The sequence below is a fragment of the Haemaphysalis longicornis genome, unplaced genomic scaffold (genome assembly GCF_048455015.1).
Source record: "Haemaphysalis longicornis isolate Haplotype H1 unplaced genomic scaffold, Haemaphysalis longicornis Haplotype H1 scaffold_3, whole genome shotgun sequence".
Lineage (NCBI taxonomy): Eukaryota > Metazoa > Arthropoda > Arachnida > Ixodida > Ixodidae > Haemaphysalis > Haemaphysalis longicornis.
Window position 1 is genome coordinate 104,331,002 of NW_027526335.1, and position 24,451 is coordinate 104,355,452.

The 24,451-nt window shown below is 48.1% G+C and overlaps 1 protein-coding gene across 5 annotated transcripts in view; it reads right to left on the reverse strand.

Annotated features, from left to right (window-relative positions):
• LOC144174974 (ETS homologous factor-like) overlaps positions 1-23,804 on the reverse strand; it is a 405,488-nt gene extending 381,684 nt beyond the window's left edge. The window contains exon 1 of one of the 5 annotated variants that reach the window (XM_077703971.1): positions 22,928-23,804. In XM_077703971.1, the coding sequence (XP_077560097.1) occupies positions 22,928-23,265 (338 nt within the window). In that variant the 5' untranslated portion in view covers positions 23,266-23,804. The remainder of the gene's footprint in view (positions 1-22,927) is intronic. The other 4 variants (XM_077703970.1, XM_077703969.1, XM_077703967.1 and 1 more) reach the window with 4 other exon arrangements.
• Between the last annotated feature and the right edge of the window lie 647 nt (positions 23,805-24,451).

Here is a 24,451-nt window from a genome sequence, read left to right on the forward strand (position 1 = left end):
TCAGGCGGAACTGCTGTACGATATCGTTCTTGCAGCATGTTCCAAATATTTATGAACAGGCAGGGCGTCATTTAGGGTCAATGCTACGGGGATGTTAGAGAAACCGTTGCTAGCAATGCAAACGCACAAGCACGTGCCTAACCAAAGGCACGAAAACCCTGTGCTCTTTCTCCGTGCTGTCTCCGAAACTACGATGCATCGCTATGGCAACGCTCTCCGTGCGAATGAAGCGTTGATCGGGTGTTTAAACAGGCCGACGCCACCGCGTTATCTGTGCCTTTTGACGGTTCTGTTCGGTTGCGTCGAAGTGACCATTTTATTGCACACATCTCAAAAGTGAGACGCATCCCCTTCTGTGGTGGCGCCTGTTGTCTAAGCTCTCCACCTCATCCCAACACGTTGTTTACACTCACTGGTTGAGGCGCACCTGCAGCATGGTTAGAACTTTCCTACCTTCCGCTGCAGCGAGCGAGTGCCAATCTCCTTTCTGGTCGAAATACATAAATAACGGCGCCGGGAGCCCCGTTTTTACACCAAAAAGGGCTGTCTCCACCAAAATGTGCAGTGTACAGCTGCTTCCCAGCCGTCCACTTTTCGGAGTATGACCGTGAGTCTGCAAGCAGCCGAAGGCCCAGGCCATTTGACTCGAACGGCAACAGATGACTCCATGAACGTACTTTACGACCGCATAAAGGCACTCCAGCGGGCCTGCCTCATAGATCGCCGTGAGGGCATGTGGTGTTCGCCGAGGACGCTTACAACAATGACCAGCCTAAGGTCAAATACGAGGACCGCCGCAGGAGGAGGAGGTCGACCACTGGCGCTAGGAAACTAAAAACGGTTCACGGATCTGCGTGTCCAGCCAAGGAAAGCAAAACGACTCATGCGTCCTCTGTGCGAACGCTGCGCAGAGCTCTGCCAAGACCACCTCCATCTGGGCAGCAGAAGCGTGGAGCGTTTCGAATCTCGGTGGAGCCCCAGCGACTGCCGGGAAGCAGCGTCCGCGGCCGCCTGAAAATGCACGAGCACCCGAAGCGAAGCGCGCGCGCGCGCTTCCAGAAGCCGAGAGTGCACGTTCCCGCGTGTGGCGCTTCGATGGCCGGTCGGCCGAGCGTTGCTAATGACGTCACTCGGTGCCGGGCAGCAGCCGCTGTTGTTTCCGCTAAACGGGAGCAGCGCGAAAGCAATGGTCCACCGCCCCCCGCCTGCTGCTGCTGTATACTGCCGCCCCTGGTGATGTCTATCCGTCACTGCCGACGCTCGTGTGCGTATGCGGACGGGAATGGTCCGGGAGTGGTAGTTCCTGCTCTGACGCACTGGTCCTTTCCTCTGTATTCACGAGTGTGCTGGGTGAAACATAAATTTGGCGTCGAATGTGCCGAATAAAGGTATGGGCTGTGGGAGACGCTGCTGCTCACTCCAATTATTGCCATCTGACGTTTCTCTGCGCACGCCACATAACAAAAGAAAGAAAATTTTTGTGTTTCTCCCAACGAAAAATGCCGCCGCCTTGGCTTGACACTTCACGGGGGTTTTTGTGCATGGCAAGAAAGCTACGTAGGCCCCAATCTCTGAAGCCCGTTGAGGTGTACATCAATGCAACGTCGTGTCGTTTATTTTTTGAGCGCGCCAGAAAATAGATTATGGCTAGCGATCTCACCGGATGAAGAATTTATTGATTGATTTATTTAGATACAGACTGATGGAGCGATTTCAGGCTTGCACCATAACTAAACCTGTTTTAAGGACAACATAGCAGTCTTGTATTCATGCGAAGTTACGCGAATCGCGATGAGATCAAAAAACTTATGCTCTGTGCGCTGAAATTAAGCGCCTTTCTTGATATTGTAACATAACGGTAGAAAAAAATGAAACGAACCATGGTAGGTATATACCCGGTTATAAGTTATGAACTGCAACGGAAGTTGCTGCTGTGCCTCATCACCGCAACCGGATGTTACTCCGCGTGGCGCAAGTAGCGCGTTACTGGGAAGATTTTGAACATGGCACGAGCCGTTTCCGTGATTTTTTGGACTTAGTATGTTTTTAAACGACCACAGCGACGACAAACAAACTACGCGAGAAAAGGCAGACGATATCACGCATTCATGCCAACCTCCTTTCAAAACGCGCACACCCGTTGTAATCCGGGTCCGTCGCTTAGGCGGAGGAATACCGTACGTGAGCTATTGCCGTTCTTAACTTGTTCCCGAGTGTAGTGAAGCGATCTGTTTACAAGAGGGCGGTCATTATGAAGCCCGTGATGTCTGCGCAGCACACACAGCTTCTTCGTCGCCGATGGTTGTGATCAAAGCCGTGCCCTCTTCTCTTCTTCTCGTGAAAATATTGGGGATGCCTGGATGCAGTTTAAATTGGTCTGAAAACAATATTTGTAACTTTTAACAGCTGAGCGGACAACACTGAATTACTTCCAACAAGGTTTCGTTGTGGTTGAAAGAGCGCATAAAGAGGGCATTCAGAGGGATGGAACACTTCACGTGTGTCCCGCGGAGCTAGACAGTCCAATTTTATAGTAAATCTGATACCATTGAAAACAATTTGATAATGTGGGGTGTCGATTGTCTGTAAACTCAAACATTGGTTTTTCGCCCAGCCAAGAACTTCAAATTGGGGAAACTGAACTTCGAATTTGGTGTTTTTTTACTTGTTCCCTGCATTTACATTTGTACTGCACACCCAATCCGCCAGGCCGCTCAGCGGCTCTCGCTGTGCTACTAAGCAAAAGGTCCAGTGTTGTATTGCCGGCCCAGTGGCGGCTACATTTTGATAGAGACGAAAAACAACAACAAAGAAAGCCCGCTTGTCCAGATTACGCAGCATGTAAAAATACCCAGGTGGTCTAAATTATTACGTACCTGTCCACCCCGGCACGCCTTAAATCCTAATAGCTGTTGCTTCGCTGCGTAAAACCGAAATTAAACTTTAACACCCCAGCCCAAAGTATTATGCAAATACTAGGGGGAATATTAATATCTAACGAGCATAGACAGTGTGACAAGCCAATTCTTCGTTCTGGAATGGGCAGCACTGCTATGCAACGTTGCTCGCTCGCGTCTTAAAAAAATAGCGTGTCCCGCTACACGAATGTTCCACGTCCCGGCATCGACTCGACCAACAAAGCCGATCTTCTCGGACGAATTCGGTGACCCATGAGAAAACGGAAGGTCACGACCACGTAGCTACCAGAAACATCCTGCTTGTAAGTTCAAATTACGCACGCAAAGTAAAAGAAAGCATTAACCCTCACAACACCTCAGGTTATTACGACCAGCACAGGTTCCAACTACAGGGTGCGGCCTCGAACCCGGTTGACGACCGGATCGCAAGCGCTTCGCCCTTTTCCTGATAACCGCCGACCAGAGTGCCAGACGACCCCCACCTTGGAATCACGATCAGCTCACATCACTTCGGCACAGTTCCTGGAGTTGCATCACGCATAGTGGGGAACCTCTTGGAGGAAGGAAAACACCAGCTGTATTGTAAAATGTATACGGTGCATTCAATTTACGCGGGTAAGTCACTGCGGTTCGGGCGACGAGGAAACGAAGAAGTGGAGTAGGAGCGTTGTGGCCCCAGTCTACACTCTACAAAATGCTGTCACCTGCCATTAGGAGTCGATGTCTTATTAGAGATTATCCGCGTAGCAGGGAGGCGTTATACATATGGATGGGTGTCAGCGCACTGACTCGCGCGTACCATTAGGCGCGAGTGGGCGTGTGTTTGCGCGTGTATACCTGGTAGTTCACAGATCGGGATGTGAGTTCCGTAATGCGTGTTTCCTCGCTCGCCTCATTTCCGAAGCGGCGATAACCGCTCACACTAATGCCATATTTTTTATTTTTATTTTGCAGAATAGCGGGTGCCACCAGCCTTTGAAGAAAATGGTTGGCGAGCGTGTAGATGTTGCGTATGCTGACTTTGGTTATCCAGCAAGATACTTCTAAAGTATTGATTTGCTGAAACAACTTTGAAGGCGGCTCACTCGTAGCTGCAAACACATCGGTTGTCATCAGAGGTTCGAGACCGTACAACTGCGGGTACAACTGCGGGTACTCAGAAAGAAGAAAGGAAAAAAAAAATGTATCAACCAATACGACAAATGTACTGGATGCAGTTGATACATAGAAACCGCAAATACTAATCAAACACTTTTGTTTCATAATTCTTGCAAAACAATATTCCTAACCTAAAAGAATGGCCGCGTATCTGCCCACTTCGCTGCAAATGTCGTCGAAATACGATAGTCTTGTGCCAGCACTGCTGCGTGAATACTTTTCTTTTCTTTCTAGCCCACTTGTCACGCTCTTCCCTTCCCGTCTCGCTCCTCCCCCGATAAATACGGTGGAGTTTTGCTCAAGTCAATTCAATTTTGCCGCGTTTCAGAGCTCGCGCATCATCTAGTGGAACCTTGCCTTACTGTGGCACTTCTTGCAATGCCGCCAGGAGTCTAGCACGGGCACGAGTCGTTTTTGTATTCGCAGTGTCTAGAGTGTCGTCCGACGGCACCCTAGCGGATCGCTGCAGGCATGGCTAGAGTGCCGTCCGACGACATTCGAATATATAAGAGTAGGCAAGCTCCGGCCAAAGCGTCTGGCGTGTTAGTGCAGAGGATCTGTCTTAGCTTCGTAATCCAATGAACAGAGGTTCAATACCCGCTCGGCCTCAGGTTTTTTTTTTTTTATCTTAAAATTGAACTATAATTTTTATGGCTTAGGTGTAGTTTTAGTGTTTTAAATGATTTCTTTGAGTGCGTTAGGTCATGTTAAGTTATGTTTAGGTTAAGTTGCCTAGCTTTAGGTTATCTAGAAGCGATATAGTGCCATACGCAGTAATTTTGTTATAAAACGCCGGTGGACGTCGATATAGTGCAGTGCTTATAATGCCGTCGGACGGCACTCTAGACACGGCCTGTTGTATTTTGGGGTCAGCATATTTTTTTAAACGTATAGTTTTTTTTTTTCTATCGCAAACATCGAGCAACCCAGTAGATTCAATTAGAAGAACACTGCGAATACCACTTCTGTATAGTTGTTTTGCCTCGAATATACCTAATGCTTTCTTCTTGAACAACAATGTTGAGAAGTAAGAAGCGTGTTTTGGAAAAGTCTTGCCTTCATCAAACCCTTGCTCAAGTACTCTTTTTGGCCGTAAGATTGAATCGAGGGGCAGTTATACAGATAGGCAGGCCGATATTTTCGGGTTTAAGTAGCCCAAAAAGGACTATCGTCTTTCAAAGGTTTCTATTTGACTGCCAAGGCTTTTTTTTGTTTTGTTTATGTTTTAACTGTGCACTGAGTTGTAACCCAGTAAACAGCCCATACAAACTTGATGTTCTTCACTAATGTTCTTTTCGAAGTATTTTGTGCTTGTATAGTTTCTTACTTGATTATTATTGCCCCTCCCCTCTACAATGTATTTTACCCTGAGGGTACAATAAATAAATAAATAAATAAATAAATAAATAAATAAATAAATAAATAAATAAATAAACCCAGGAGACCTATAAGATAAGACGGGAAAAAATAAACACAAAGCGATGGTCTCTATGACTGAAAGATATTTTAAATTGAAGAGCGTTGCTTTATAGGCCAGTTAGTTTACATTTAAACACGTTCACACTGAAACACCCGTGTATAGCAACTAGATAGAAAAACAATACTTTGCACGCACTGCCACCTTACCCTGCAGATCAACTGATCAACTTGACCAGACTAGATTTTGATCGTAGGGTTTAACGCGCCGACGCAACGCAGGCGATGAGGCGCGCCGTAGTGGAGGGCTCCGGATTAATTTTGACCACCTGGGGATCTTTAACGAGCGCCGAAATCTCGTACACACGGGCGTTCTTGACCAGACTACTGCTGGTTCATACGCACCGATACAATTCGGAAACAAAACGTTTTTTAAACGTCTGTAGTCTGAGCATGGCATTTTGTTGGGGGTAGGATCTTTTAGTAGTTTCAATTTTAGTGTCATTTTCATTGCCTCGTGATATCCTAGGACAGCCGCCTACCTTACTTTCACTGCTTCATTGCTTAGAGTAACCAATGCCTCTTTCAGCTGGAACTAACATTTCCAAAAACTAATATTACACCCCCCCTCCCCCCAATCTCGACCTCGAATGGTATGGCTAGCTTTGCTTAGATCAGTTGGGATAAGAATTGCCCCAAGCAGGCTGTAGTAATGCTGGTTCGAATTGCAAACTAGGAGGACTATTGCGATGCTTTTCCATGCAGCACCCACCGAGGTGGCCATTTTGTTTTTCTTCATTGAGGCGAAAAATGAGGACAGTCGTGTGTCAAGATCTCAACGCACGCTAAAAACCCCCAGGTGGTTTTCTTAATTGATCCGCAGCCCAGTATGACGCGACCCAAAAAGCCCCAAAAGTAAGGACGCGGATTCCATCCCGGCATCGGTGGCCACTTCTCAGATGGAGGCGAAAAGTGAAACGCCCGAGTTGAAATAGGATGGTATAGGTGAATCGGTCGATGATGATGTTGATTTTGAAAATGGCCCGCTGATCGAAGGCACATAGCTGACGACGGTGTACTCCACAAACTGTACATTTTATTGAAATATCTATACTTACAACTGACATCGCAGATCCGAGCTAGAGACGAGCTCGAGACGAGCCCGCATCAAGCGGGGCTCTCTCCTCTCTCTCTACATCAATCACCTTGGTTTTATTAAAAAAACCACGCCTCCAAGGAAGGCGGAACCAAAGAGACGGAGAAGGACACATAATGAAGACATCTGGCCATTCATAGGCCACACAGCCGCAACAGGCGCAGCTCATAATTGAGCAATCGGACCACCCCTTGTCCCAAAATCCTTCCCCATTCCCACGCACACTAGACGTCAATACTCGGGAACGATTCGCACCAGAAGCCACGAGACGAAAAACAAACTAACCAAGTCTGACGCGTTGTTACACCGACTTCGGAAGTGGCCTCAAAAGGCCCGACAAGGCCTACACTCCCCGAACCTTCCACATGCTAACAAACGCCTGCGGCGTGTCGCCTCTTGTTTACCAAAGGTGCCGCCGCCGCACCATGCCCGTTTCCGCGGCCAACGGTTCTGAGCATTTACGTCCACTTGCCGCTCCGTTTCCGGTCATCCCCGAATTACGCACTTCAAAACAAACCATAGCGCGTTACTGTCTCAAAGAAAGGCGTCGCCGCCGCGGCCGCCGCCTTGACATTCCCCGTCTTCGTGACGAGTCCACCCAGCGATTTGTGACCCGACCGCTGCGCTGCCACTCCCGCGCCGCAGCCTGGACACTCAACGCGCCCGGTGCGAAACCACAAGGTCCCGGCCCCTCGCATGCTTCTGGGAATTAGGGCCAACCGATTCCCAGTTGCCGCCGAAGCACTAAGCGGGGTCCGCCGCCCCGAGAGAAAGACAGAAAAAAATGCACTGGAAGAAAGTGCTTATATCTTCGGCTCGTCGCGCCCCTTGGCCCCTCTAGGCCGGCTAGTTGACGCTCAGTCCGAGCCTCTACGAAAATGAAAGAAGAAAAAAAAAAAACAGTGCAAGCCAGTCTTAGAAATTAGGCGATGTAACCTCCGAACTTGAAAGCCCGTGTGTCGACATTTCGGCGCACGTTAAAGAAGCCGAGATCGTAAAAATGAATCTGGATCCTTCCATCAGGGCACGCATGATAGGCCAGCTGTAGCGCCGGCGCGTTATACACCACAAATTCGAAATTCGAAACGCCAGGTGTAGTTTTAGTACGTAAAGCCCGAAATGTGACTGCTTCGCGGCCGTATTCCAGCTTTTAGCGTATTAGGTTTTGGTAACAGAAGAGACCCCTTTACTGAAATATATAGTAGGAGAATAAAAATTATTAGCTTGGCACTCGCATTGATTTTAGGATCACGATAGGGAGCGTAAAACAATGGATGCCACGAGAAAGTGGACAAGGGCTAATGTTACTTTCAACTTTATTTTTAACAAAGCGAAGGTCTCATACCCACATAGCTGTGCGCCTGCTCCACACGGGTGTAACACACGTCCTGTCCACAAGATATCATCAGAGTACTTTATTGCGGGAGGCAATATACAAATGCGAAAGCCTGTCACTAATACATTGGTCATGGATGCATGTATTGGCGGCAGCCAAATAAAACGGACCAAGCGAGCGGTGCGCGATATCTATCGGCGCGACACCTTCTGGCCCAGCGCTTTAGGTCGAGATAGCTGAGTGCGCATGCAGGTCCTTCGCTAGGCAGTTTCTACATATAAATTTGCTTGGTTTCTGCGGCAGCGCATGGTTTCGAATAAGAAACCCGGTGGAGCCTTATGCCGCATGTCGGGCGAGCGGCGTGATTCTTTGCAGCAGCCGGCCTGCAGCATGTACAGAAGCCGTGTAAGGCCTCATGTTAAGCTTTGAGATACTGCGTGCATAAGGAGCTCGGTTGTCATTTTGTTGGCTCTACAGCAGATTGCTACTGCATCAGTTCGACGGCAAACCCTCGTGCGTGACTGAATGGTTTACGGTGGGTATGTGACAAGCAAGTGTTAGAACTGTGCGCGGACCTTCCGTCCAGCCGTGGAGAGAGAGAACAAAGGTGCGACAGAACGGCCAGGCGCAGAAAAGGAAAAGCCATTAACAGGCGCCCCTGGCCGTAACGGGACACCACGACTGGAGGGAGGGGGCCGCTCGGAGAATTCCGGGAAGCAAAGGAGGGGCCCGGCTCCTGGTGACCGCCAAAGCGGGGCAAGCAACGAGAACGACTCGGAGGGTCCCACGGACGAGCATCGCTCCGGCGACTGCTCGAATTGGCTCCAACGAGAAGTGAGAATAAACAGCTAACGAACGAACCAACGAAGTGCTTCTTTTGGGTTATTTCAAAAACCTACGACGACAGAAGTATTCCTACAGCAGCAGCTATCAGGCATATTGCGTCGCTTCTCTGCATTTTAAGTTTCTTTTTCTTTCGACAGACTATGTGCATTTACACTGTTGCAGCAATTCAACGCCTTAACTTCGCCAATAATGCATTCTTGTACACATGCACGGCGTTACATGATTGGTCAATTTTAGGATATTTGTTATTCATGGTTCGGTTTGTTTTTCCGGGGCTTCTTATTCTCGCTTCCATTTTGTTATGCCTGTGCATAAAAGCTCATTTTTATATAGTGAGTTCATTTGTATTATTTTGTACTCTTTTTCTATTTAAAAAGAACTGGTAAAGCTTGCACCAGTGGCGCAAGGTTGGAGAAACAGCAGAGCTGGCGGCCCCTCTCCCTTCGTCTCCTGCACCCGGCTGCTGCACCTCGAATGGATTTCCGACCTTGCCGCTGAAAGTTCGCCATGAGTGGCAGGCCCGGACCGTTTGGCCCGCGGCCTTTCACATCTCTCCGAAATTGGACCGCGTTAGCCCGCGCTAGAACCAGCGGCAACCGGCTTCGCGAACTCGGAGTCTGTAGCGCCAACTCAGCGTCTTTGCTTCCGAATTCACGTGCGAACGCGCTTGAACTGGCGAGGAGAACAGCATGCGAGAGAACGTGCCACGAACGCTGGGTAGAGGGTTCTTCAAGGCCGAGCTGGCCTACGCCGGGCGCTACTCACGAGTCGCACGCTCACGTGCATTCGGTATTTTTCATGGCATTTTTTGCGAGCTCCTCACGTGCCGTAAGCCAACGCGCAAGCATAGACGACGCCGGGAGCTCCTCACGGGTCTCACGCTCACGTGAGCTCGGCTGGGCTGAGTTTTTTTGGTAACGCTCCACTCCGGAACTAAACGCTTCACTGCTTTTCAAATTTATATCGACCCGTTATCGACATGTTCACTAACATAACGATTCGATGTGTGGTTGCCAACTCCGCATTTTAAATGCAGAGCATTTCTTAGCCTCGCCTGTTCCTGCGTCGGACGGTGTCAACAGTTCCGCGTCCGCAGCAGGTGCGCCTCTCCTTCCCTCCTCTCTCTCAACAGCAACTGGCGCGCGCATGCGTCGTAGTCAGCCCGTTCGCCCCCCGTACTGCTCTCCCTCTACTGCGCGCGCTGCAAATATAGCGGCTAGCGTTCGCTCGTGTTTCAGTCACTGCGTTGCTCCTTCCTTCCTTGGTTGACGCTCGTGCCCACGTTTACTCGTGTCTGCTACTCCAGCATCACGGAAGAAGCTATGGAAGCAAGACTGCCTTCAATCAGTACTGAGGCCCCAATGCTCTGCATTTACTCGTGTTCCCCTCGCGGGAAGGCGCGGGAATTTTTTTTTCTGCAGATGCAGGGCGTTACACGGTGGATGCTGTGGGTTCATCGACAAAGAATGCTCACGTACTAAGGGGCGCATGACGAACTCACTTCGGCGCTCCACGGGACTAGGACCTCGGCGCATGCTGCATCCTGCTCGGAACGCGCCACGCGCTCATCCTGCCGCGTGCCGTATGCTGCTTTCGGGAGAAACGAAGCGCTGCGGCCGAAATCTGTAAAATTGATATGCTTTGACTAGGAAAGGACCTGCATGCGCACTCAGCTATCGCGGCAGCAGGCGCTGGGCCGGGATATGTGCCCCATAGTTTTTCCGCGCCGCTTTCTAGTTCCGCTTTTTTTTTTTTTGGCGGCCGCCAGTAGGTTTGTGAGCAAAGCTTGTCTTTGACTTTTTCTCGGGGTCGTCGTTTTTTGCGATTTCTATCATGGACAGTAACCAACCAGTCCAACTACAAGTCTTGTTGTAATGGAATGTAGTGTTTGCTATCCCTAAACGCCGCGGCTAAATATAAAGCAGTTCAGTACGGCATGCAAGGCGAGATATCAACAAAGTGAAAGTCAACAATTTTCAATGTACAAAATCAATTACGTGGCTATTAACAGCCGGAGTTATATTACAGTAAAAACCGTCCACCACCGCCCCATTGTTAGATATTTTCACTGACACGGCAATACTGCAACTAACTTTCATCGAGTTGGAGAAAATACTAACCGGAAGAATGCACAACTTCTTAATACCAGCAACATTAACGAAAGCACAATGACATTTAGAATAAAAGTACCAGAAGCAAACCTCATCCAAAAAAACTGTCACGCTGTCAAAATATCCACTAAGGTATACCTAGCATTGATTGTAGGACATCGAAGGCCTAGGCCGAAAACGTATGCTAAGAAACATAGGCTAATAACTTTTGGGATGGACTGACAAAATTAGGGAGCATAATGTGCTGTAAAACTAGGTTCATGGATCCAAACTCGTTAATACGACGCTATGCAAACAACCAGACAGCCATACTTAAAAAAAAAAAAAAACAGAACTGATCAATATTAACGCGATTTTTTGGAACTATAATACACCCTTTGTACACCGCTGGTGGCGTCACCTATATTCGCCATTTATCAACCGGGGGGTAGGATTTGACTGGCTTACTCGTCCTAATTATCGCTTGCTTTCTAGGGGCCGCCGGGACTGTATCGAGGTTGCATTTTCTGCGAGTCCACGCTGGAGCTCATTTAAAATATGAACAGTTGCGTTGGTGAATGCGCAACGCACAAAAAAGTTCTGAGGACCCTGTCTTTTATACGTGCATACCGGTCTGCCGGACTCAATAGAGCGATCGATGGCAACGTCGCACTGTGACGTCTAGCGGCCAAGGGTGATTTTGTTTTTACAGGCTGATGCTTTTGTACTCGTACTGGGATGAATGCTTGTTCCTCTGCCGGTACGACCGTTTAAAGAGACACTGAAGAAAAAATACAAGTTGCACTACATCAATAGATTAGCTTACCGAGAACACGAATATACCACTCTCGCGCATAGATTTTCTAAAATAAGGTAGAAAATAGCGAAAACGTAGAGACAGGCGTCACCACTTCTGGCTATACCACGCAACGTACACCGGAAATGGTTAAAATTGCGCGACCAATATCTTAGCAATATGTATCCACAAGTTTACAAAAACGTAAGTGCAAGTTTTTGAAATATCATGTTAGAACGTCTAAGAAAAAAAAAAAAAAGAAAGCTAGAAACAATACCATGAGAGCACAGCCAATAGATCACGCGGCGATCGCAAACGGCAACAAGTTCGTTTGGGTTTCGGTGCAATACCTAGTGTAATACTCGGCCAGATAGTTGTGCAGCCATTGTACGGGCATAAACACATTTATTATGATCGTCTGCGCGCTTTTTCTGCGCTAAAAAAACACGGGAACGCTTATTTTGGCTAGCGTGCGCGACGTTTTCCAAACTGCTGCTAGATGGAGCTACTCGTCCACATTGGGGCGGTTCCATTGCGAGAGGAGGCGTGCGGGAAACTACGCACGAGCAGTTGACCAGACGCCAAAATGCGCGCGCTGCCTGAAAAGGACAACACGCTTTCCTTAACACGTAGTAGTAGTAGCCACTTTATTTAACATTGGGCAAAGTGTACCGTGCTGATCACGGGCCCCACGAAGAAAAATTTGGCTTAGTGGTCCGGAGTTGCAAAGGACCAGGAAGTTCGGGAAAGCACGAGTGGTTTGACCGAAATTGACAAAACCGCTAGGTACATGGAAGCGTTGTATTCGGTAGCTTCCATGCCGCTATACACCACAGCTGCCTCACATGCTTACGGTTTATCGTGACGCGAACAGCGGCTGCGGTGGCCGCTGAGTCACTGCCGCTGCCGCTGTGGCCGCTGCGGCTCATTGAATCGCTGCGAGGGAAATGAGGAAAGCAAACACGTTGTTTGATTAGCGATTGCTCAACAAATGAGGCATCTTTCGGCCCGAACGAACGCTAAGATGGCTATGGTGGGGTCAGACACTCGTTTGAAACCGATTTGTTGGTTGCCTTCAGTGTCCTCTTAATCCCTGTGAGAACAATGTGTAAGGGAAAATGTGCATGCTGCTCTGTGAGCGCTCACTACACGTTATTTTCACGTCATGTACAAATTTGCCATCGAGACATATATAAAGACTGAATTCCGCATGACGCGTACCTACTCCATCAAACTAGTAGCGGTTCACATTTTGATTGTGTTTGTACGCACTCAATTGCACGATTTTGAATGTCAAACGAAGGGAAAACTGAGAAATGCGACTCATTAGGGGTGTCCAGGCAAAATCGGGATTTCCATTCTCTCTTTCGGCATATGGACGTCAGTTGTGTATGCGCTGAATTTTTCCCGCCTATTAAAGCAGGAACAATGTCCGAAACCGATACCCCCAGATTGCGAGCAATATAAGGCGAGAACTTTATGTTATCCAAGGAGTGTTATCGTCCTCTATTTTACTTCCTGACATCAAAGTTTTCGATGGTTTCGCCCTTAATTTCCTTTTCGTGCAAACGCTATCCTTTGTATTCATTTTACAGTTGAACTCGCTGAACATACGCAGGAAGGATGCAGGAAGGATAGGCACCGAAGTGTCTTTCTATAGTACTCATAATGTTTCCTTTATAGTCATGCAAGGTGGTATCCCTTGCGTAAAGGGTGTTCAGAAGATGCAATAATTAAACCATTCACTGCCGCTACACATTCCTGAGGACAACCGTGCTCTAGGAACTCTGAAATAAGACCACCAGCGTAGTTCCTGTTTCGTTCCACAGCGGGCAGGGAACTGACGTTGCCTTTGAGAAAGACAGCGACAAAAAAAGAAACGTGAAGGGAATCAGACGAACGCGGTGTATTGTGCAGATAAGGAGCAAAAATAGGTGAAGCTAGAGAGATGATATCTCGGAGACCAGGCGAACACGTGCGGCCCGGGTACCCTTCTATTGGGACAAGCGGCCAACGCGACTGGAATCGCCAAGCAACGGCGCCACCTCCGAACACGATACAGACGGATCGGCTCAACAGACAAGGGTAAACAAAGCAACAGCCCGGATTATCAGCGCGACGCGGACGTTATCTCGTATAAAAAAGGTTTATATATACACATCGATGTCGCTCGGCACGCACACCTGCGTGCCAGGAATTTTAAAAAACAGCGCTGGCTAGGTTTTTGTTTTTTGCGTTGTGATCGTCGCCAGAGAATTATTTACCGCTTATAGCACGGTACATCCCACTAAAATCATGCGGTGGCTGTAAGGCCCGGAGTATGTGGCCAGGAAGTGTTTACTTGTTTTTACTGAAATTGGTGCAAGCGCATTCTTCACTATTTGATTTCCGAAAATTCGAAGACTGCATGCTCTTGCTGATAAAATATATCGTTCCAGTCCTTTGTTCTACGTTTATGATGTAGCAATCAACCAGCCCACAGACAGCACAGAACGTGGTTTCATTTTGCCTTGCAAGCAAGGGGTTGTCCCTACCGCTTTTCAAAAACAATAAAGCACTGCGGATGCCCATCTCCAGATGTGGTAATTTTGCAAACCAGTTATGGTAGAATTGCCAATGTAAGGAGTTCCCGTTTAAGGGCGAAGGGTCGGGTAGTCCAGTTGAGCGCAACCTATGGCCAGTAATTCTTGGTTGTGGTATTGGGACGGCATTGTGCATCATGGATCGCTTAGGCGTCCGGGGGGTGGGGAGGGGGGGAGGGTATGGGGGGAGGTTACTTGAGTTTGTAGCAGGCGCTAAACGACGTTAGTGAAGTGTTGCGCGAGCGCCTCGTGAAGCGGCGGTACTCGGTGGCTCGAGCCACTCGCTGCTACTCGCAGACCTTCGACCTGTTCCAGCAGGGCGTCCTGTTTTTGCGCTGTTTGAGCGGATCTTCTCTTGGGTGCGGTGTTTCCCGCCCGCTCTTGCATAGAACCGCGACCTTCACGCCACTGATGTACTATGACTGGGTGCTATGCCTGGGTACTACGCCTGCGTCTTGCCTGGAAGAAGGTCCTAGAGGGACGTCGGTACGTTAAGAAGTTCCCAGTCAGTCTTGTTGAGTCGGGAGAAGTGATGGTATTGACCCAGCGCGTGATGTCGTACAAGTGCCGAGAGTTGGGGTGGTACATCCTCCGCACGTGTGGAGGGCAGAGTTAAGCCATTGTGCGTCACACCTCATGTAAGGAGTCCCGTTACAACGAACTTCTCGCTACTTCTTTCTCTGTTCCGTAAAAGTGGGTAGAAACACGGCGTTGTCTTGGTGAAGTCGGGAAGAATGCTTGACATAAAAAAGGACAAAGTATAAGAAGGCCAGGCGCTAGATAGCCTTCAATTACCTCCTCACTTGAGAGGGTACACCCGCCCAGCTGCGAAGCATGCATCGCATGCACGCACGCTAATGACTGTAAGACATATAAACACGTCCCGCTCACTGGTGATGCGCTAAGTACTCAGTTTCTTCCTACAGACAGCCAAGGAGAGAGATCTAACGTTCTTATCGCGTTCGCTGACAATGGGCAACGCTTAGAAATTTTTCATTTCATCTACAGCGAGAAGCCGTGAAGGACACGGGTTGCTTCGGAAGGTGGGAAGCACCTGTCCACCACTGTATGTGCAATTGCCAGTCAAGTGTCCTACTGATTTCTTACACTACCGTATAAAAGAATATTTCGCACTGCTGTTACACTCCACAAGGCAAGTGCCAGATCTTTACCACAGCGTGGTTTGATTTGCCCCAGAAAAGTCGAGTGCTGGGCCAGTTGGTACGGATTCATTGTAGTTAAACAGCGCGAACAAAGCAGGACACAGAAAAGAAGACGACAATACAAGCACTGCTGCCGTTGTTTTGCTTGTCGCTGACGAAGTTGCACAAGCTGTCAACCTTCCAGGGATGCGCGCCAACAACACGTCTGTCACACCGTCCCGCTACCTTGTTGAGGTTTTGCGAGAGCTTTAGAATGTATGCCACACCTACTGGACGCTCTTGCATCAAGGTGTCTTCATTCGTGGAGCCCGACACCGGGACTTCTATAATTATACTTTGAGTGACAGGAATAACAATCTCTGTGCGGAAGGAAGCACTCAGCGGATGCTGGACCTGCCTTTGCCCGCTGTCGTATAATTCCCGTGACATATAATTTAATATCAGCCCAAAGACAGGTAGGAGGTATCCCTCTTTTAGTATTCTTATAGTGAGCCGAACTATAGTCTTGTAATGGAAGTTCAGCCTAGGGAGGTAAGATCAGCGTTCAATATAATACAAACATCAAGGAGCTGCAAGCGTCCCGTCTACATTACATCTCCTGCGAGAACCTGAGCTTGTCCGAGCCAATTTTGAAAACACGCAGAACGTCTTTCCCAGCAACGGACCTATTATTGCCACCACATCATTCATTATTACGAGAAAATCATTAACATATTTAAATTTTGAGTTCATACAGCGGTTTCAACGAAAACACAATTTGCTTGTCAAGTGAGGATGAATACGTGTTACGTAAAATCGGTGCTTCACAGCTTCCAGACACACTGTAATTTTTAATAAATAATGTCTATTGGAAATTGAACGGTAGACGAAATATAAACTCTTAAAGATTACTTGAAGTTTACAGTATTTGAACATAAAGGGCCCTGGAAAACCATGGGAGTCAATTTATCTGTGTAATCCCTTATGCCACAAAAAATTCCCCTGTGATATATAACGCAACCAATCCTTACAGGAATTAAAGAAAAACAGAAATCAGGTGATCAGCGAACTGATGAGGGGTACCTTTTCTCTACAACATTTCGTGAATAGCCTACTAGACGTCGATCGTCAGTAACGAGCAAAATTGAGTGATCCTGATTGAATACAGATATCCCGTCTTGGCAGGAATGCCCTTCATCAATGATGCCTTTCTGGAACCCCTTTTTACGTCTTCATCAAACTGTTTAACTTTACTTGATTAATTTTCACGAAAGCAAGGCGTTCATTTCTTGGCACTACGGCAATTCCTGCTTCCTAAGTGGTTCAGTCAGAAGTTGCAACTGCTCCCCATGCCACAATATCCTTGACAACTGGCTGACTATAATTTTAATTGAAAATATTTCTATTCACAACAACAAACTAGCTTTTCTTATCGGAAACTATCAAGGCAAGATTATCCTCCTGAAAAGTCGAATAAATGGCTCCCAAGCGATTTGAAGTCGAACAATCAATGCCTGCTCACACTCATCTACGCCCGTACTTATGCACCTCTGCAAGCGACCGCATACATACCCGTCCACAACAAGAAGCCCAATTGGCAATGTTTTGCATGCATTGCAGAACTTAGGTCAAAGCGCAAAGCCAAAGTCACGCACGTCCTGCGTGTTGTGCCAACGCGGACCCCATTTTCTAGTCAAATCTCGCGCTCGGCCTCGTTATTCCCCAAATTTGACCACTCGGTCGCGTTTATTTGTCCTAATAGAATGGTGCGGGGTACCGAACTATAGCGATTTTTTAGTGTAAGGCCGGGTTCAGACTGTTGCCGCCATGGTCGTAATAACGTTAAAGAATGACGTCATTTCACGTTACAGCCAACCGAACTGCGGGACTTGCCGTTTTTTACGTCCATAGATCACGATAGGGTTTTTGCGTCGGTAGCCTGAACATAGCCTAACTTCGGGGAAAGCCCCAGAAACGGCGCCGAAAGACGTGTATGAAAGTCAATATAGGGGAGAAGTTTCTCGCCGCCGATATAATGCTGACACGTTTGAAATAGAGAAGGACGGGAAGCTATTTGCTGAAGACACGGCAGATCTACCAGGACAGCGGACGAAGTACAAAGTCTAAGTTATTGCTTCTCCCACATAACGGAAATTCACCAAGTTGCCCTTCGTGGTTATATGGTACGGATCGGTGAATTCATTTTGAAGAAGTCATGTATGGATAACGCCTGTTGTGTTTTTCGCCTCAATGACTACTTCAAAAATACGCTTTTTTTGTTCTAGACTGGGCGTCACTTGAGCGAACTATGCAATTCATAAACAAATGCTAATGCCTCAAACCTTTTGTTACATAACCGCAACCAATCCATATTGAATCCACACTGCATCCACACAGCATCGAAAAAAATGTCATCCAATACAAGTTTTGGTTTTCCATGACTATTGCGTGGCGAATACCCTACACAAAGCTGTCCAAATTTACACATTTTTTTCTGGTTTCCATGGGTTCCGTTATGACCTGCAGTTCCAGTTTGGGCAAAACGTTGCTACAAATCACAAGGAAACTCCTATAAGGACTCCTCCGAGAGTTCGTGAGCATTCAGGTAGCATCCGTCGCACCAACACAGAGTGATCCTAAGCTTTCTTCCGTAGCTTATTTACTGTCGTAATACGTTACTGCAATACCCGAAGTCAGTGTGCAAAAGCGAACATTAAAAAACTAATTTACGGTATAGGGGCGTTATTGCTATACATAGGGCGGCTTCCATACTATTCGCTTTACTATATTCAGCGGCTTCCTTGCTTTCAAAATCGGCGTCACATCTATTCACGCTTACATTGCTGGGAAGGCATTGTTTTTAGAAGCATTGTTACATCAAAGTAGGAAGGCCGTAGGAGCTCATGTTAACTCCCTCTAATAAACGCACGTACAACTACGGGGCCCATCGTGTTACGCCTTACAGGCAGACGGCCAGAGAGTTCTCAGATGGAAGAGGCCTAAGCCTGCCAGCCTGTTTGATTTGCGTAGAGGTGCCTTTCAACCTGCGACTTTCTAAGGCACCCTCGCGACCTAAACTACCCTTTACTCGCTGTGCGGGGGCATTCTTGAGAAGCTTAGAAATTCTGTAGATTTTTTGACCCCGGTAAAAATTCGAGCCATAGCGTGCTTTCTTAATATTCTTGCACGCCGTATGAAAAATGTGAGGGCTTCACCATGATGCAACGGCAATCACGCAGCTGCCCGTTTGTGTGGTATAATATGGTATAATATTCAAGGTTCTTTTTTTTCTTCCACTACAACGAGAACGACAGCATTGTTATTGCGCAATTATGATTTCTTGTCAAACTTCATTCACACAAAATCTTCCATGTATGCGTAGCATTTTGCTGACATAGCGAACGTTTGTTCCAGATGTTTGATTAGGGAAGAACCATAAGAAAGATTATGCAGGATCATTAAGTCATTCATATGTTGAGCCGAACATTTCTAGAGGTAGGTGTGGGGGACATTCTACATTACTCAGCCTAATATGAACATTGAGGAACCTGGCCGGGCACTCGTTCGATGTACAGTTTCGATTCTAGAAAAATAATTGCACAGCTGAGGGGTGATACCTTTAAATTTTAATCACTCGGAAGCACGGAACTATATCAACCTTTCAATGTTAGGGTAAAACAAATTAATGATAACAGCTTAACTGCTTAACGGGGCTGTGTTTGCAGTTCCTCAAATATTCACCTAGAATCGATATCACGTAAGTAGTTGGGACCACTGTATTGGTTGAGTGAGTTCCCACCAGTCTCACAAAAATCACGAACGACTACTGTGCAGTAGCAACAAACCTGCAAATGTATTATGCATGTTTGCACATTGCCATAGAAAGGGGTCAAAAAAGTTGCGGAATTTTTTGATTGAGCCATTTTCCCACCGGGAATTAAAAAATAACACAAACATTGACAGTAAACATTAATTATGAATGGGGTGGCTTAATAGAAGGAGGGAAAGCTATCCAAAGGGTTTATCTCCATTGAATGTAATTTACAAGGAAGGTTAACCGATAGTCGACAGCATCACACTTTCCCCCACAACTCCCGTGCAAAGAAAATAACGAGAAGCCCACCCTACGAGAAGCGCACAACAGTATTATAGGCACTTGTTCTGTATCTCTGCGTATGTCGCTCGCTACATTTCGCCTCCGATTACCATATGCCTATGAATAGATTTCCACCGGGCTGCAGAAATTATGTTTTAACGAATTGAAAAAAAAAAACGATAAAGGCAAAGAATGCTTCAGGAAAAAAAAAGAGGTTACGTCAAATCGTATCCCAGAAAAGTTGTTTGCGGGGCGGCACGCAAGGGACACTAGAATAGGAAGAAGGTTACGAGCAGTTGTTCTAAAGGACAGACAAGTTCATAAAGACGCACAAAGTGGGCTCAATGATATTGTATAAAGGGTTGCGTCAAGTTTCTCAAAGACCTGTCTCATTTATTGCAGCTGCGCACGTTCAGCCGGTTACTTTATACCTAGTTAGAATGACCTGGAGAGCCTATGCTGCAAATTCTAGCGCGTTTGTTCAGACTATGCCATTTCTTTTTACTTGGAGTGCGAACTTATCTTGTTAACAGCACGCCCTTGTACTGGTCATGTTTTAGCCGCTGCTAAAACATGATGTTCTGGCGCCCCTGAAACATCTGCCAAAGAGTACTCGCTCCCCGTCGCGTAGGTAAATCATGCAGTTCCACTTATCCAAAAAAGAAAGGCTGTGCCAGCCGAGCAGAGCCTGCGGTGTTGCGAATAGCATGCATTTTCGCCCGCTTCTGGTGAACCTTTTTAACTTGCCTAAATTAAAGAAATTGCCTCTTCATTCCTTAGAATTCCGACCTTGCATACATCAGCGCGGATATGTTGCATTCTTTGCAAAACGGTATAAACTTTATGTAAAAAGCAATTAAATCAGAAAGCGAGGCCAACTGTATGTACTACCGCCACATTTAGCCAACATCCCTCCCACATTTAATTTTTTTTAATTGGTCTGAAATACTACTGATTATACGGTTTAACGCGCCTACGCAACGCAGGCGATGAGGCGCGCCGTAGTGGAGGGCTCCGCAACAATTTTGACCAAGTAAGAATCTTTAACGTGCGTCGAAATCTCGTACACACGGGTGTTTTTTTGCTTTTCTCCTCCATCAGAAAAGCAGCCGCTGCGGCCAGGAATCGAACCCGCGTCGTTGTGCTCAGCAGCGCAACGCCTTAGCCACTGAGCCACCGCGGCGGGTGTCTGAAATACTATTAAACTCCACATGCCAACATTATAGTTCTTTCCTAGCTAGGCTTGAAGCTACGGGAAAAAAACCACAGCGTGTGCTACGCAGTTCCTTGACACGCAGAAAAGCAGTGTAACAGTGTAGCGCCGCTGGGTATTGGCGATTCCGAGACTTTTAGAAAAAGCGTCACTATCTTCAGCTCCGGTATATCCAAAAACTTGGCTCGGAAGATTGCCGACGTTTTAAACTGTTCCTTTCTACGACGAACCATGTTTCAGCTGAGCTCATCAAAGGAAGGTGCTTCACGGTGGGGAATTCACGGCGTTTCTGCTGTAACCACTGCAAAGGCGCAGCATGTCGGCGTTATCAATTGGCTTCGATGACGGCCATTACAAACCGAATATACGAAGAACGTAATGCACCTCCCGTCGACCAGCGTAGTGCGCTAACCATGCATGACCAAAGTACAGTAGACCATGCACAATTGCAGTTCGGTGGTCTCAGTTTTCCTCTCCTGGCCATTCTTTTTTTGTCTGTCTTGGTAACCAATCGGACAAGACACGGTCGCAACACTCCCCGCCAGTCTATTCTCAGGGTCCGTATATATTCTACTTTCCCTGTATTTTCTGGTAATGGGCAGCTGTCCCCGAAGGCCCCACAAGCGACCGACCAAATCAGCCAACCATGGAAATAAATTGAACCCCGTTCAGTCCGTTTTATATAGTTATGTAGGGTTAATTTTCTGCCTCGAATATAATCTGATAAAATTCGCCTTCTGATGATAGAAACAATAACGGGTACCTTTGTGTGGAGTTGGATAAGTGTTTGACATGAAATGAAAATCAGAAAATTCGTTAACCACGAACGATTCCGCTAGCTTCTTCTTCCCGTGGGGAGAGCAATTTAGAGACATAACCAATTTTACGGCACGAACTCTTACGTTCATGATTCACGCATACGCAGTCTGACAAAACTCACTTTTGTCGAAAAAGCGTAAGCTATAGCGATAGCTTCATTGTAACCATGTTCTGGAATACCTATAGAAAGGTGGAATCTGCATCAATATTCCTCTCTTTCTTTACAGGAAATAAAAAATAAGATGTTTGCCGGCTCCACACCTCAGTTCCACCAGCAAAACGCCCTGCCCGAGAAGTCATCCGAATTCCGAACAAACCAATCAATGTGAGCCTGTGTATTCTTACTACTTTCAGCAGGACGTTGCAGCCCTTAAAGACTCCGTGCCCGCGGCGTGTGTAGTAAGTAATATTAAAACGCTTCGCCGCTCACGGGTTTTCCACCTCGCCTCTGGGCAAGCAGGTGGGTCGCCGCAGCGGGACACCGGCCGCGCAATGCATACGTGACAGCGAAATTACGCATATTAATTGCCGCGTCTCCTCGGCCGCCGCCGACGAAGACACCCATGCAAGGTTGCGAGCTCCGACACTGCGTCGATCACAAACGTTGTACCGAGCCGAATAAATGCCTCGAGCAGCTGGACCGAACCTGGCGTTTGCCTTTTTTCCTCGGTCACGATGTGTGTCACCGCGTTTCGAGAACGTTCGGCCGTTATCTTCTCCTTGGAGCCTCGGAACGTCGCGTACGCGGGGAGGCGCGCCTTCGATTTATCAAGGTGGGTGTTTGGCACCTAAATTGGGCATTAATAGGCAGGTTCTGTGAGTGCGTAAAGTTCTGCGGAGGCTGTACTGCCGATACTAAAAGGATGGTCCGGGTGGTTGCAAGTAACTGTTTTCTGATGCGGACTTAGCTTTGCGGGAAGCTGCCGGCAGTAGCTCCGCCTAAGCGACACCATATAGTAACAAGGGCCCGGACAGCCATCCACTGCTTGTTTGTTTGGTAGGCATGTTATCCTCACTGCCCTTCCAACACGAAAGCATGAACACGCACATACAGGCGCACATAAATACACACACTTACATGCACAAACATACACGCACACACAGGCACGTGCACACGCGAGAGGAGCGCATGAAAGCTGTTGAGGTCAGTATTAATAACCGAAAATCGCAGACAGAAATGCTACTTTTCTGTTCATAACTTTTACCACACAGAAAACACCAGGAAGATAAATGAACCATAAGTTGAAAAAAAAAAAAAAAGAAACTACTCATTGCGAAGGTTTCATTATGGCCCGCCTAGTCTCACGCACGGTTTCTCTTGTTTCGAGGCCGCGCGGTCATCGGCCGGCGTGAACTCACCTGTATCCGTTGTATCCAGCGTATGCGCCGAGATGGTAGCCGGCGGCTAATTGCTGCTGCTGTTGCTGTTGGGCCTCCGCCATCTGGGCCGCGTGTTGTTGCTGCTGTTGCATATGGGCAGCTTGTTGTTGCTGCTGCTGCTGTTGCTGCTGCTGCTGTTGTTGCTGTTGTTGCTGCTGCTGTTGCTGCTGTTGTTGCTGCTGTTGCATCTGCTGCTGCGCCATAAGTCCGAGTGAGGCGTGGGAGTAGTGGTGGAGCGATGGCGGAGGTGTCTGCGCCATGTGTCCAGACTCCGTCACACCGAGCATGGGCCCAGCGGCCAAAGCACCGCTGGCCATCGGTGGTTTTCGGGGTCGCCGCGCACGTGCCGCCGAGGCGACTCTCCGGAGAAAGTGCCGAAGCCCGAGTCGACGAAGAAGAGAAACCAACGCACCACACCGGCCACCAGTGTCGCAGAACGTGTCACTCACATGCACAATCTCAAACGTTGAAACGGTGTCACAAGTTTAGGCAGGACACAGTCGACGAGCACTTGCACACAGAGGATGTAGCGAACACGCACAAAAAGACCCAACGTGCGAGTCTTGGAGAGTGGAGGTTCGACACGTCTTCCGGGAGAAGCCCGACACTCCAGGATTGCCCAAAATTCGTGGGAAAGGAGCGAAGCTGTTATTAAAGCCAACAGGCCTCGAACGTCAGGGGCGAACGCACTGCGAACAGTAGCTTTGATCCTCAGATGGGCCTCGCTTGTCCGTCCAAAGGCGTAGCTCTCCCTGAAGCGGGGGTCCCAAGAGAAACACGTGCAGTGCTTTCTCGTAGCGGCGTCTCGGCGCAGCCGCGCGTCGGTCGGTCCGCAGGCGCAGCCGTTGAGGATAGTGGCGGCTCGCAAGAGTGGGCGTCCCCAACGTGGGCGAGGAGGCGCCGCAAACCAAGCACCCTCTTCGTCGTCGCTGCCGTCCCAGCCAGGCCGAGCGAAGAAGTCAGTCGGGCGGCCCTACTTCCTCCAAGTTCACTGGGGGACCCCCCTCACGGCCCGTCCCCGCACACACGCTCCCGTCTGCCGCCGCTAACAGGATAGGAGAAGAATCGAAAACCGGGCACCGTGCGTAGCGGCCGCCGTTAACGGGATGTGTGTACGGAGGTTCCTCTCGAAAAGAACGTGACGGGAATGTTTGTAAACAGACCGGCTGCGCTCAGTGTTTACAAACATGCAGCCGGAGGGCTAGGGATTTTTGGGTGATTGGTGCTGGATCATGTGTGAGCATCGCTTATTGAGAGGCCGATGCATTTCGATGAGAATTCGGAATGCCGACGACCAATGCCGTTCTGCGTGCCTTCTATGGCGCCCATGCCTTCCTTGAAGCTCACGTCATACGAGGAACCGAAGTTTTGCGAAGGCTCTGCGAATTTCCGGGGCCTGTATGTCCTTAGTCCACGCAGCGTCGAGGTATATAGCCAGCTAATAATTTTAGCCCACTTGTTACCGGGTTAAAATATTAGGGGCGAAGCATCTGAGCAGCAGGT